Genomic DNA, 16,407 nt, shown 5'->3' with positions numbered 1-16,407 from the left:
CCCCTGCCCACCAGCAATTCCCATGTCTCTGATTAGTTGCAGTCAGACGCGCTTCCACCATGAGTGACAGCGTGTCTGACTGCTTTCAATCAGAGTGTGCATCTCTATTGGTGTAAAAATAAATAAATAAAATTGGTGTAGGGTCCCCCTACATTATAATACCTAGCACAGATAAAGCATAAGGCTACAGGCTGCAACCCCAAGCCGTGCACTTATCGTGGCTGTGTATCAAAATTAGGACTGCATGCCGTTTTTTTTTAAAGTTCTTTAAATATATAGTTTTAAAAAGTGACGTTAAGTCCCCCAATTTTGATGCCCAGTCATGATAAAGCCCACAGCTGTGGGTTCGTATTCTTAGGCTGGGGAGACCCATGGTTATTGGGCCCCCCCAGCCAAAAAATAGCATCCTGCAGCCGCCCAGGACTATTGCATGCATTAGATGTGAAAATCTCTGAAATTTACCTTGCACATCCCGATTGCACTGGTGCAGTGGCAGTCAGATATAATAAAGGGTTAAGGACAGATTACAACTGCCACTAAGCCCTAGCTTAGTAACGGGAGGCGTCTATGAGACCCCCTTATTACAAATCTGTAACTGAAAATAAACAAAAACCCCAAAAAAAACTCTTTCACCCCTTTATTAACCCCTACATTACTGAAGTCATAGCGTGCAGACATAGAATATAACCACCTGCTGTGGGCTTCAGGCAGAGATTTAGCCCAGCAATGAGCAGTGATGTCAATCAGTTTATCTGCCGTCACAGTTGGAGATTCTCACTTGACCTCAGGCAACATCATTAAACTCAGTGACCTGAGGTTACTGAGTTAACGAACCTGCATCTCCTAACAGAAATCCATGTTTTTTTGCCAAGAGATGCAGATTTGGTGCTGTCCACAAGCCCCCAGCTGTCAACTATATCATGGCTGGGTATCAAAAAGGGGGGACTGAGCACTGGTTTTTAAAATTATTAAATTGAAATAATTTTTAAAAAAGCTGCATATGGTTCCTCCTATTTTGATACACAGCCAAGATAAGCACATGGCTGGGGGCTGCATCCAGTAGCCATATGCCAATTTTTATAACAATGGAGAAAAAGACATGGATCGCACATCCCAAAAATACATTGATCTAAAAGCCACTAGGCAAAAATTTAAATAGAACGTGAGGTTCTTAGTTACCATTCTGATCAGACTGTATTAAGCCCACTGCCACGTCATGGCGAACCTCTAGAGTGGATCCCTATCCGAAACCTTTGTGGTGCGGCACTGTGCACCAACCACTGTTGCAGCGACAAAGCACCAGCAGGGCAGGCGACCCGGTGCCTCACAGCACCCATGCTGCAAGGTGAAGCCCCCAAGGCTCCAGGCCGCACTGCCCCACTGTCACGACACCACCACAACAGCGGCCACTACACAGCACCAACACACAGTGAGAGGAGCTGCACATTCACCTCCCACTGGCTCCCATAAGTGGACTGGGAGCAAAAAAGGCTGACCCCTCTTGCAGTCTCCTGCTGATTAAAAACACCTGTGCCAAATGGGAGGAGTGCAGATCCAAGCAAAAAAAAGAGGGGGATAGAATGTAATATAATATAACAATGGAGAAAAAGACATGGATCGCACATCCCAAAAATACATTGATCTAAAAGCCGCTAGGCAAAAATTTAAATTTTTTGCTCCCAGTTCACTGATGGGAGCCAGTGGGAGGTCAGTGCGCAGCTCCTCTCACTGTGTGTTGGTGCTGTGCAGTGGCCGCTGTTGTGGTGGTGTCATGACAGTGGGGCAGTGCGGCCTGGAGCCTTGGGGGCTTTGCCTTGCAGCATGGGTGCTGTGAGGCACCGGGTCGCCTGCCCTGCTGGTGCTTTGTCGCTGCAGCAGTGGTTGGTGCACAGTGCCACACCACAAAGGCTTAGGTTAGGGACCCACTCTAGAGGTTCACCGTGACGTGGCAGTGGGCTTAATACAGTTTGATCAGAATGGTAACTAAGACCCTCACGTTCTATTTAAATTTTTGCCTAGCGGCTTTTAGATCAATGTATTTTTGGGATGTGCGATCCATGTCTTTTTCTCCATTTGTTATGCCAATTTTTATTTATTTATTCTTACACCAATATAGGACCACAGACAGTGCCTCTGATTGAAAGTATTCCCCTTACATAGTCACTGTTGTGCATACCTTATCTCCCCATTCTGATTGAAAGTAGTCAGACACGCTGTCACACAGGATGAGGGCGTTGTCTGACTGGAACCAAACAGAGACTCGAGGACTGCCGGTGGGTGGGGAAAGCAGTCCATGAAGGATAATGAGTGGCTCCGGAAGTAGTGTTACAGCCTCGCTGGAGACTGGTAAGCATAACGTGCCTGCTTCAATCCCCCCCAATCCCTTCTACCGCTATTTTCAAATGTTGGATTCTGGTCCCCATAGACTTATAGGGGATCGGCTTCCGGCCAGATATTCAGGATCAATTCCTGGGCCAGAGCCGGGTTTTGGTTTGTGTTTTTTAACCTGATTTGGCCCCGCAAATCCCAGGCATTTGTGAGTGCACCCATCACTAGTTTTGGGGGGGTTTTCTACCTAATTATATTGCAAACCTATGAGCTGTGCCACATCCTCTCATTAAAGCTATTCACCACGAAATGTTTGCCGTGCTGCATTCTCTTACTTGACTTTTATACAGACTAGGAATAAACCAAAAGCCTGATCCATATTTTTTTAAAACAGCATGGAATAATGACACTTTATGATTTATCACTATGTGTGGTGATAAATATTGATCTAGTACTGTTAGATGTATTATTGTTGTAACCTAAACTGCTCAAAAAAGTAAGGGATTACATAGGCATAACAGTATAACCCCCAAGTCGTTTAAAATTAAGGCTATCAATTTGTCAACTTTGGAAACATAAATGGTTGTGAAGAATTCACCTGATTTGGTGCAAATGAATGTGACAGCAGGAACACTGCAGAGGCTTTTCAAAATGACCTCCAGTGGGCTACTGGTGTATATTTTTGACCAAACTGTTAGAAACAGACTTCATGCGCCAGGGCTCAAAATCCTGCAGTGGGACATGTGCTCACAGCGAAATACCATGAAGATCAATTGGCATCATTCAAATAACATGAGAATTGTTGGTATGCTATAGGTGTTGCATTGTTTTTACAGGTGAGAGCATGTTCACACTGAGCACATTAAACAGTCATAGACGTTTCTGGAGATGCCGTGGTAAAAGATGATCCAGCATGACTTGTTTGGCACTGTCACAGTGATTTTCTAGGGATTCATATCCTTGCAATGTCACACAAACCTCTACATGTTAGCCAACAGTACCATCTCATTGTCAGACATTATGCTATTATGCTAGAGCAGTGTTTCTTGGGCTTCAAATCACTAGCGTGTGTAGATTGTTCCCAGATGATGAAGGCATTGATGTCTTTACATTTCCCAGACCTGAATTCACACTACTGAGTTACAATTTGAGATGCCACACACAAATTGGATCCAAGTGTGATTTAAATTCTTTAAATTTCATTTTTGGGGTTATTTGGAAACCTGCTGTCATTTAGTTGAGGATTTTGGTTTCCATTGTCTAATGATACAACGTTCCATTCTCAATTAATTACTCAATGTATAACCAGTAACAACATTTTAATTTTGTTCATCAATAACTGCAATATATGTGCTCACTTAAAAGGGTAGTCTGGCACCTAAAATGTATATCTTTACGTATCTATTATTATACTCTAACCATTTTTGTAATTAGCTTTATTTTACAATGCCCTCTACACTTATGGTGGTGTCACACAGCGACAACGACAATGACATCGCTGCTAAGTCGCCAATTTCTGTGACGTAGCAACGACCTCAACAGCAACGTCGCTGTGGGTGACACATAACAAAGATCAGACCCCTGCTGCGAGATCGCTGCTCGCTCTTGAATATTGCAGGTCATTTTTTGATCGCTGCTATCCCACTGCGCCACATGCATCCTTGTGTTTGACACCGCAGCAGCGACGGTCGCAACGATGCTGAAGGCAGTGACGTAGGACTGAAGGCAGGACAAGGGCGTGTTTTTGCGGTGTATTTTACAACGCCCCCACGACTCCGATTGGTGGTCATAACAGCGTTCCGATTGGGTAACTTGCCGAAGGCGTTACAGTGATTTCATTCTTTAAGTTCCATTCTTTGTTCCACGTAGTAGAGTCTGTGTCTGGTGTCGCTAGTGTGTCGTTCTTTGTGTCTTCCTTTGTTTGGCACGGTCACCCAATCAGGTGCCGCTGTAGTGATCACCAAACGGAACAGAGGGGCGTGAAAAGAGGCAACGCAAAACATGTCTAGGGGTAAACACCACGCCTTTATCAAGGTCTGAGTCATCGCACAGTGACACGTGTGACACGTCCCAAGGACCATCGAGGTAGCTATGATCGCTGCTTCGTTGCTGCTTAAAATTACATGTTTGACAGCTAACTAGCGATCATGTAAGGTCGCTGTTACATCACAGGAAATGGTGACGTAACAGCGACATCGTTGTCGCTGTCCTTGTGTGTGAACCCAGCTTTATCGCTCTCTAGTTAATCCCTAAATGTGTTTTTTGTTACTGCCCTTCCTGTTACATTTTGTTTGAGAGGTGTCACAAACATGACACCACAGGAGGCTGAGGCTGCACTAACTTCTACTGCCCCACCTGGAAAAGGACATCATCATGAGGCAGCAATGGGATTACTTACTACAGTTTCTTGCATCGCTTCCCTATGAAGATGTCCTTGATCGTGAGTCATAGATAATGTGGGACATGTAAGTTCAGTGTCGACATTTTGCTTCAGTCTCCGCCACCACTGCAGCTTCTGTGAAAGAAGTCGGAGGAAGACGTAGCTAGCACTGCCATCAGCAGCTTGCAGCACCACCTTTTAACAAATAGTCATCAATAGGCACATTTGTTGAGATTACTGGAAGCTGTGGGACAGCTATGCATGCTTTTTCCAGAATCTGGAGCGTCCCAGTTTTGAGCTTTAGTAAGATTTCTGGCATAGGGAACTCCACAGCTTCTCATGAATTTGACAAGCTATGATGTCAGACTTCCCTTGACCCTGTTCCACGCCAGTGCCCATTTTGGTGTAGCAGGAAGTAATTGTCATGAAAATGCCAAAAGTCACAAAAGTTTTGTGCATCTTGTAGTGTTACCAACTTTTTTTTTACTTTTCAAAGCAAATGACTGCAAATTTCTTGCAAAATTGCCTTCATGAATTGGGGCCTTTATCTCTGATTTTCAGTTTTCTCAGTGCTAGTTGAATATTAGCTGCTATGTTGTCTCCTATACACTACACACAGACACAAGGCATTGCTGTTCTCCTGTATCTTTCTAGAACTTGTTCAGAAGCACCATCTTGGAGCTTGCAGCCTTGGTTTGTGCTAATTTTTTTGAAATGTCAGTGACCATTTCCAAGTTCATCTCAAAATTGACAGCGACATACAAATGTTATAGAGGGGGTCTCTTGCTTAAGAAGATACATATTAAGCTTGAGCCATTTTATTCTTTATGTACTAAAATTCTGATTTAGTAATGTACAGTGTGGAGAATGCACACTATGTTTGATGATGATTTTTTTTTTCTCAAAAAAACAAATCTAAAACTATCAGTACTTTGCAGTTTTAAAGAGAGAAGGTTTAACATTGTGTGTAGCTAATCTCCTGCTGTGGTCTTCTTCCTGCTTTTAGATGATCCGCACAGACAGAGTTTGGAGGAGAAGATAATCTATGGTGTGGAGAACAGCAGTACATTCCTTGAGTGCAGTCCAAAATCACAGAGAGCCACAGTGTTCTGGCAGTTCCAGAAACAGAATGATGAGAAGAAAGAAGAGGTAAATAGAACTGTTCATACAAAAATTAACATTTTCATAATGGCTGAATTATCAGTTGAAGTATTGAGACCATCAGTGGCTGGACAGAGCCAGGATTTTACAATCCCACTGTTTGCAAGATTAAACTGACTTATTTTTGATAATTTAAAGTGAATCTGTCAGCAGGTTTTTGCTACGTCATCTGACAGCAGCACGATGAAGGCAAAGAGATACTGAAAACAACAACATTTCACTTAGATTAGTGGGCGCAGCCGTTCTGACGCAATCAGTATTTTTAATTTTAACCATGTAGCAGAGTTGAGAATTGACCCGCCAACACCAGGCTATCTATAGAGTTTGTACGTTGACAGTGAGGTGTCAATCAGAGGAGAGGGTGTGCCGGACTGCTGTGCACGTGACTTTGTAGTCTGAGCAATTGTAAGGGTCCTGCTGCTTACAAAAACATAGCAAATAAACAACATGCCGGACTGTGACAATACAGGCAGCCCTGAATTTTATGTGTTAACCCTTACAGCATGCTGGCTTCAGCTTACAGAGCAAAAACCTGCTGACAGATTTACTTTATCCATGTTCATAATTACATGGGGCTTTTCAGAATTATAAAATATGTACGATTTCTAAAAAACAGTACTTAGTTCATCAACTCATGCCTCAACCTTGGCCTACTTGTTCAGCTCAGTAATAGGCTGCAGGCATAATGTCACCACTGTAACTAAAACATTGAAAACACTGAGATTGGAGCAACAGGAACTCTAGACACTGATTTTATTATTTTTACAGGAAATATATTGGATCCACATCTCAAAACATAGAAAAGCCCTTTAAATTCCAAAAATGATAATGCTTGTTATGTTTGTACCTAGTTCCCCAAAAAACAAGCATACAAATCTACAAAACTATTGCTTTTTACTAAATCTATAATGGATAAAAACTTTACCTTCCTTTTCACCTTTTTATTACCAATGGATTTTTATAGGACAGATTAACTTAAAAGATAAATATGGCTGAGATTATCTTTAGGTGCAAAGTTTACTGTAATGCAGATCATTTACACTGATTCTTAGTGGCATTGTTAAAAGAGCACCACCATAGTTGTAGTATCTGTAAAGTGTACATGAAGAATTACAGGGCTAGTAAAAGGCTGAAACTGCTTTATTGGGTAATCAGAGCAAGTTGGAAATGTTTCTTTTTTTTAACTGTATATTTCTGATGGTGGTTTATAACATTTTTTTCTGTGATCAGCTTCTACGATGCCTGTAAGTTTGAAGTGATATATAATCCGAAACAAAATATTGCTACAACTGTTCCCAGAGGATAGACAAAAATTGTGGTGAAATATATATTATTACTTGTGTTTGCTGCATCCTTAGGGTATAGTGTATGAATTGATTTTGCTCTGTAGCTCTTTATATTTACAGTACAGTGATTATCCACCCTATATAGTCTTCATTTATTTAGGATTTGCCCCTGCAGATTAGTAGATTGGCATTCAACTCCGGTCCATGGTCCAGGTCAGTGCTCTCTGGCCGTAGACAGGAGCTGAGTTGAATGTCCTTACCCTCTGGCTCAACATGTAATTAACCAGATCGGGGAGATATCAGCGGAGTGCAGAGCACAGCAGACTTGTATCACGTCCGACAGGTGAATCAAATTATGCGCTGGGAAAGCCAGAAGCTCAGGAAATGGATGCAGATCAGTTACAGTCAGACAAGACTGGAGGATGGACCGGGGATATGCTAAGCAATCTGCTCATCTTTTAGTTTTCTCAAAATAACATAAATCCAGAATCGGTGATGAATGTATGATGACTTGTGGTCAAACAGCTGACTATAAATATTGTGGTCCCAAAGTCAACAATTTAAATGCAATTGTAATAAGCAATTGCATCAATTATTCCATACAATGTCTATATGAGTAGTAGTCACACTATTGTTTAGGTCATACAGAAGAATTTGGGCCCCTCTCTGGATAGGTGATAAATGGCATCTACAGGCTTGCTCCTTTTTAAGCTTTGACAGTCTAAACACAGTATATAAAATATCAGCATCAATCAATAACTATATAAGAGGACATTTATCCTTTAAAGACTGACAACTAATACAACTATTTTTTTTTACTTTTTATAACATATAATAACTGGTGATGAGTGAGCCTACCTTGCCTGGTTGCTCGGTACTTGTAATGCGTATTTGGAGACTCAGACAGACCCAACTCATGTACCGAGTATAATGGAAGTCAATGAGGAACTTGAGCATTTTTCCAAAAGATCTTCTGCAAAAATGCTCGAGTTCCTATTGACTTCCATTTTACTTGGTACATGACTCGAGCTTGACCAAGTGTCTGACTGCTCATTTCAAGTACCGAGCATAGTAGGGCTCGCTCATCACTAATAAAGACACTAATTAGTTATCAGTAGCTGCTATATTAACTTTTCTACAGGTTCAAGACACAAGCAAAAGATAAAGTCTATCACACAAAGCATATTAGACAAAATAAAGATTTTATTACTTAAAAAACCTTTGATTTTCTAAGTAGCTAAAATGTAAGATTGACAAAATCTATGTATGACCTAATTATAATTCTCCTCTTTGCAGATAAGAGTGGATGATCATACAATAAAAACTGATCATGGTCTTCTCCTTCGCACCTTAAAGAAGAGAGATTCAGGAATCTATTATTGTATTACAGTAGAACATGGATTTATGCAAACACTCCTCAAAGTAACTCTAGAAATTATTGATACGGAGCATTTAGATGAACTTCTGCACAAAGATGATGATGGAGAAAACCACAAGCACAAAGAACCATCAAACAGCATGTCACCCACACAGAAGATCTGGTACAGAGACTTCATGCAACTGATCAACCACCCAAATCTCAACAGTATGGATGAATTTTGTGAGCAAGTATGGAAAAGAGACCGCAAACAACGCCGGCAAAAAAATGCCAATGTCCAGGTTAGCCCCAACAAATGGAAGCACCTACAAGAAAATAAGAAGGGCAGAAATAGGAGGACCCATGAATTTGAAAGGGCACCAAGGAGTGTCTAATCCACATTACCTCTTCAAACCTCATCCGAGTAGGATTTGTATAGACATTAAAACTGGAAAAATGCAATATTCATGAACCTTTTCATGGCATTATTTGGATGTTTACAGAGTGGAAAGTTCACACAACTTTCTGCTAAGTCTAAATAAATACATTAGTAACTTTCCAAATAGACTTAGACTACATAGACAAAATGTAAGATTTTACAGACAAAGCGTCTAAGCTTGGTTTTCCCATTTCTGAAGCAGTCCTCTTCAGATTTTGCCATTTATTTCCTTTTCCAAGGAGAAACTGTTAATTTACCATCTTGCCATTGAAATGAGAAAAGCCTAGCATCAGTCGTGAACACCGTTACGGAAATAGATATGACTTTCACTATCCTTGTTAACAAAATGTCCAGATTGTACACCTTTACTTGCTTTTTGTCTAACTTCCATGTGCATATTTGGTATGAGAAGATAGGATGATGCCTGGGAATGTTCAAAACCCAAACCGTAAACTGCAACAATAACTTGGCTGCCCCCAAGCAAACAAGCTGTGCTTACTGATCTACTACTGATATCTTCAACCAGCTTTGACCTTACATTGTAATGTACTAAACCTTAATTTAAGCATACCATGACAAATATGCAGCAAATGTAATTTGTTATTCCTTTTGGTTTCTTACTAGTAGTAGCACATTATTTTTTGTCTTGCACGCATTTTTTTTTTCTTGAAAGAAAAAAAATCTTTATTTTTATGTTATTTTTGACTTAACGTTTTTTATGCATTGGATACTTAACAAAGGGATGCCGTGTTATATCATGGGAGTAACACTTAAATATTCTACACGTTTTGTAAGCTAAAAAGAAGCTCTATATGCAAAAGTAAAGAACAAATATTCTGACTAAAGGATGTTTTGGATCCAAGGTGTAAGGAAACATAATAAAGGAAGCAGTAGGCTACTTTACTCTAGTAACATGTTGAATTTAATAGCAACTGATTGATAATTTGCATTAATTATACCCCTAACTAGTGTAATAACTGCCTTGGTAAAGTTGTGGAATCAAAGGTGGCCAGGTAGGTTACGGTTAGCTGGGTGGCCAAAGTCACCAGTCATTATTTAATCCATCAGCAAGAAAAGATGGGGTATACCCAAAGGACACTGTACAGCCTACCAAGTAGAGTACATATAAAGAATGCAGGTATAAGCTTTTTGGCCATCTATTCAAGTAACCACAGGAGAACAAAATGGCTACTTATAAAGACAGCTAATTTGCTCTCCAGAGGAAGAAACTCACAAGTGCCAGTTATTGAAGGTAAATACCTGATAATTCAATGTCTGACCCATTAACATGCCTTGCAAAATGGCCAGAGATACCATTCACAATCTCATCTACAGACAGCCAGTTTTAGGGTACTTGCCACTCCTTTGATGTAGAGCAGCGTCAGGCTAGCTGAGTAAAATACCACTGGTAATTGCTATCCATTTTCAATGAAGCATTGCCAATAACATTTCATACTAAATTAGTTTCCTTACAGAGAGTCAGCTCCACCTCAAGTTACAAAAGTAGACATTGTTAAATCACCTGTTTTAATTGGGAAATAAGGAATTAACAATGTATATTTTTATTATTGAAGTTTAAAAAGCATCATTACAGCAGAATTTTTAAAAATTGACATACCGTATTCACTTTCTAACGTTACCAAATGATATATTGAAATGTGTATTCTGGGCTCTGTAGCAAGTTACAAAAACTGTTACCTCTACCCTCCCCCGAGCACTGCCCTTTCCACTAAACATGGACAGGTAACTTTGCTGACCATGGACATCTTCTGCATGAGGAGACTTTAATTTACCCAAAATCTTGGGCAAGACCTACAGTAGTTTTCAGTTGACTCTGCACATGAAGATATTGGGTCCGTACGAATTTTTAAAGTTATGCTTCAAAATAACAATTTGTTTTATTTGGCTTAATCATTAGATACGGTTGCAACCTTACTGTAATTAACGGCTTCTCCAACGTATATGGCACCATTTTACATTTCATTTGAAAGAATTCGTTTTTCATCTGGGTTTTTACCTTACTTCCCATTTTAATTAGAAGTTCTACTGCTTTTTTTTGATGCACCACATTCCATTACCACACATTAACTTCCCTCTTCTTAAAAGCATGCTGTTCAAGATGTCACTTCTAAAATGTTTAATACCGGGTTTCTATATATCCAGCAATTTGGCTTTTTTTCCTTAGTCATCGCAACGATACGCCAGTGGGAAACTGTTGATAGTACAGATCTCATAGTTTTTTATGGGATAGTTCACATTTATTTTCAACCTCAAACATCGTATCAGAAAGCGCTGAAAAGCTGGATGATAACTGATACCATTTTGACATTAGTTGTCAACAGTTGACACACCCAAAAAATTAACAAAACAAACAACGAAGAACGATGAGCAAGATTTTTGGAAACCCAGCCTTTTACAAGCAAATGCACTACAACACAAATGGCAATTATCCTTTTTATTCTAATACTTCCAATGTATATTTATTTTTATCATTTTCTTCCAATGTACAATACAGTTTCTGATTTTCAAACAGGCTACACATTTTATTAAATGATCACTTTCGACTGAAATTTTGGATTAATTGTGCCGGCTATTAAAGTGTTTTATGGCACAGTATTCATTATTTGGTTTCACCATAAATGCCACATATTTCACTTGGTGACCTATTAATAACCACTACTAACACCTATTTTATGGATTAAATCACAGTGTAATCAAATCAATATTTGGAAAATTTAACATAACATGCACAATATACTTTATACCCAGAGTTGGGAATTTTGGGGGGTTGATTATACGTTATTATTTTTATTACTACTTAGTATAGCCTTAACATTTTGCTGAAACTAACCATTGACTGCCTTATGCCTATGCTGTTAGCAGATTCTCACCTGCCACAGGGATCAGACAAGTTGCCTCATTTTTAGCTTCAATCATTGCCAAAGTTGTCAATTTGACCCTTTTGCTATCATAGACGTAACATGCCCAACCTTAACATGCATACTATTGTTGGGGTCAAATATTGGTCAGCAATTCTACAGTCTCAGATTTACTTAAGAGGAAGACGTGTATGTTCTTAATGATATTACAATTATCTATTTTACTTGGTATTTGTAGTCTTCTTTATAGTAAAGGATTTTCGTATTAAAGAATTAGGTTGTCAATACACAAAACAAGTGATCAGGTCATTTCATCATATGAAGGTATCTCTATATATAGACTGATTTAAATGGCCTATGTTGGATAAGTAACGTCATTCATTGTGCATAGTTTTGCTATATTGTGTAAAGGAGAAAATAACTAGTGGTAATTGGAGATTGTGATCATTCTTAAGTCTTTATGAGGCCCCCAGGCCACTCATTAATTATCATATACGTAACTAATTATTCAACATTGCCTATACATTTCTTTACTTAATAGCTTTATGCCTTTGGCAGTCTAGTAGATGAGCAAGAACAAATGAATAGCAAGAACAATTCTTCTAAACCAGGATCACAATTAAGGCCAATTGTAATGTATTTATTTCACATGTCATTCTGATTGCATGATAACATAATAAAATATTTAACTAATATAAATGGATTTTTATGGTGCTTCTTTGACTAAATAGAAAATTAGGTTTTCGGAAATTTTTTTGAAGCAGCAAAATATGAAAAAAAAACTCTTTGGCCAAAGCCATGGATCCAAAGCATGTGTTTTACTCAGAATATATGGATGCCACTTTCCTTTTTAGCTTCTTCTTGATGGTTTTGGTAGCACAATGTGGTTTTCAATCATATAAATGGCACAATATTGTTACTATTCCTGTTACTTTTAGAGAACATGACCAATGGGATATCGCACAGCTATCCAGCGTGCAGTAGTTGTTAAATACTTTTGCTCTAGCAATGCAATGGAGCCAAAAACGGGAAGCACATAACTGTATATAAATAGTTCTGTACGTTTTCTAAACGGTCTTCCACTATCATATTCATGAACCATAAAACATGACAACTTTATAATATTGGACAGTAATGACAAAGATTGTGCAAAATATGGCTTTGCATTCACTGTACAGACTCATGGCCCACTTAGAGCAACTACTGTATGTAAAAAGATCTCAAAGCAACTATTTGCATGTGAAGAAAGTCTCTGATCCCATTTTATGCAGTATTTAGTGATATCAATGGTATGTGTTTAAATAGTTTGGTTTTGCTACCTGAACATTAGCCAAAAGAGATGTAAATATTTTTTCAATAGTTAGGGGAGGTACAGTGTAATGTACTGATAACCATAGGTACTCCATTTCAATGTGCTCATGTACAAGTATATTCATACAGTACAAAGCCCCAACGTCAGCCGCATACTGTGGCCCAGCAGTGGTAATTTTGCTGTTTTAATGTGTCTCTATCAACAAGCCGCAGAACAAAGTGCTTATGTTTCATTGTTAATATTTATCAATGCATTGTATGGGGGAATCCAAAACTGGAGAGGAAATGTATTAAGACTTGCTGCTGTAAATTATTCTTTTTGGCATGTATTCAGTTGTTAAATAAACATTTCTTCAAAATAATCTATCCTTTGTATTTTTATGAGATACCTAAGAAGCAGACCAGATAATATGATCTGTAGATGTCCTGAACAAAGTGACCAAAGGCTAAAATGTCATATCAACATGCCCACTAGTTGCATTGAGACATACTGTATATTTGTAGTGATGAGTGAGCACTATCATGCTCGGGTGCTCGTATTGAGCAGTCAGATGCTTACGGACGTGACTCGTGTACTGAGCATAATGGAAGATCTTCCAGAAAAATACTTGAGTTCTCCACTGACTTCCGTTATACTCTGTGCTTGAATTGAGCCTGTCCGAGTGTCCAATTGCTCGTTACAAGTAAGGAGTACCAGAGCATGGTAGTGCTCGTTAGTAACAATATCTACCATTGCTTACATAGAGACATGCATGGTGCTTTTATAATACACGTAATATGTGCTCATGAATGTTTACACACTAATAATAATTCACGTATTTCAGTATTAATAAAGAATGACATTTGTGTGAATTGTATTGTCAGTCATGCAACAGATTTAGCTTTCTATCTACAACTGTTTACACACTATACCCATAAATGATACATATTTCTTCAGGTGTATGCTTTGCATAATCTTTTCTTATGAATGCTATTTTTAAGATAATTTTTATGCATTTTTTTGCAAAGAAATTTACATTTATATGTGTATATGGTCTTTACATTGTGGTTTCTCCTATGGTAATTACTAATTACTCTTGCTCCAAGGCTTAAGTTCTATAAAAGAAGTTAAGGTCCTTTTATAGTAGCCATGTCCAAGGGGATGCTTGTTCCTAAAGATGAGCAAATCAATTTATGCAAATCATAGTCAAGTTGAAATTTTTGAAGATTGTATCAGTCACAGAAGGCTGACATGACCTCAGACATGACTTCATGGTCATATAACATGGTATAATGTAGTTCAACCTATCTGAAATGGCTATTATAGCCTGTATAAAAGACTAAGTAAAGAATGCAGCAGCCATTGTAAAGTTGTGTCAGGATAGTGAGTCTATTGTGGAGTTGTCAGCTCTGCCGACTTTGACAAAGACACGAAGACAAAGTCCTAAAGCGATGAACAATACTCATCACAGTAATAGGTTAAAAAACTGCAGCAGTGAAGAGATGGGAATAGTAGTCTGCCTAAAGTACAGAGATTCAATTGAGAAGGATAGAGTAAAGACCCCCATACACATTAGATGATTGTAGGCTGAACCATTGCTTGGCCGGCAGTTATCTCTATTGTCTCTGCCATAGACAGGCATGCTCGCTCTTCCACATGACTCAAAGTTGCTATATTGACTTTTGTATTTCTTGGTTTTGTGAAAGGGGAATAACTGGGTTTTTTTATTCAATGAAAATTCTTTCAAATCCATACATTTAACTGTGACTGTCTTTTTTACCAGCCAAATATTACATCTGTAACATACTATGTAGCAGGGGCTTGCTTTGGATATGTAGCTACTGTACCTTAAAATCTCAAAGGATAAAACACCCTTGCCAGCACCAGGTCAGGTTGTCTAAGCATTAGCAGTATGCAGGAGACCACTATGATAAAGGTGGGGGCAGCACAGGTGCAAAATACTGATGAAAACAGCCGCTCATAAAACCTACCAAAACCTATCAATTAATGGCTGGGGTGACTGCCTAACATTACGTTACACACAGATAAAGCTAGTGTGCATTTGTAATACTGGGCAGCCACCCACTCCATGATTTGATAGATTTTGTGAGCAGCTGTTTCCATCAGTATTTTGCACCTGTGCTGACCTCATCTGTGTCTTGGGGGTCTGCTACATCTTGCTGGTGCTTAGGTAATCTGACCTGGTGTTGGTAAGGCTGTTTTAGCCTTTGAGATTTTTTGAAAATGTGTCTTTGTGAGCCATGTAGCTACAGTACTTTTCACTTATTTAGTTTTGGGGTTTTTTTTGAGAGGGAAAAGGGTTAAATTTTGTTGAAAACAAAATAAAATAAAGTGTGTGTCTATTTATACAGTATATATATAAATATATATTTGTATATATGTACATATATATGTGTGTATATATATATATATATATATATATATATATATATATATATATATATATATATATATAGGAATTAACTTGGCATTGTGGCATTTGGACTGTAGATCAGCCTGGGAGTGTGAAATGCACTGCAGTAAAAAATGTTATTTATTTTTTTTTTTTTTTTAAATTGTGAAAAGTTTATTCAGAGGGTCATTTATTATTCAACCCCTCAAACCACCAGAATTCTGTTTGGTTCCCCTAAAGTATTAAGAAGTATTTCAGGCACAAAGAACAATGAGCTTCTAATGTTTGGATTAATTATCTTTTTTTCCAGCATTTTCTGACTAATTAAGACCCTCCCCAAACTTGTGAACAGCCCTCATACTTGGTCAACATGGGAAAGACAAAGGAGCATTCCAAGGCCATCAGAGACAAGATCGTGGAGGGTCACAAGGCTGGCAAGGGGTACAAAACCCTTTCCAAGGAGTTGGGCCTACCTGTCTCCACTGTTGGGAGCATCATCCGGAAGTGGAAGGCTTATGGAACTACTGTTAGCCTTCCACGGCATGGACAGCCTTTGAAAGTTTCCACCCGTGCCGAGGCCAGGCTTGTCCGAAGAGTCAAGGCTAACCCAAGGACAACAAGGAAGGAGCTCCGGGAAGATCTCATGGCAGTGGGGACATTGGTTTCAGTCAATACTATAAGTAACGTACTCCACCGCAATGGTCTCCGTTCCAGACGAGCCCGTAAGGTACCTTTACTTTCAAAGCGTCATGTCAAGGCTCGTCTACAGTTTGCTCATGATCACTTGGAGGACTCTGAGACAGACTGGTTCAAGGTTCTCTGGTCTGATGATACCAAGATCGAGATCTTTGGTGCCAACCACACACGTGACGT

The 16,407-nt window shown here is 39.0% G+C and overlaps 1 protein-coding gene across 1 annotated transcript in view; it reads left to right on the top strand.

Annotated features, from left to right (window-relative positions):
* Positions 1-13,471, top strand: part of SEMA3A (semaphorin 3A) — a 376,079-nt gene extending 362,608 nt beyond the window's left edge. The window contains exons 16-17 of the mRNA XM_075345229.1: positions 5,715-5,857; positions 8,452-13,471. Of these exons, the coding sequence (XP_075201344.1) occupies positions 5,715-5,857; positions 8,452-8,907 (599 nt within the window). The 3' untranslated portion in view covers positions 8,908-13,471. The remainder of the gene's footprint in view (positions 1-5,714; positions 5,858-8,451) is intronic.
* The last annotated feature ends 2,936 nt before the right edge of the window (positions 13,472-16,407 follow it).

The sequence above is a fragment of the Anomaloglossus baeobatrachus genome, chromosome 4 (genome assembly GCF_048569485.1).
Source record: "Anomaloglossus baeobatrachus isolate aAnoBae1 chromosome 4, aAnoBae1.hap1, whole genome shotgun sequence".
Lineage (NCBI taxonomy): Eukaryota > Metazoa > Chordata > Amphibia > Anura > Aromobatidae > Anomaloglossus > Anomaloglossus baeobatrachus.
This window is presented reverse-complemented; position numbering and strand designations above follow the sequence as displayed.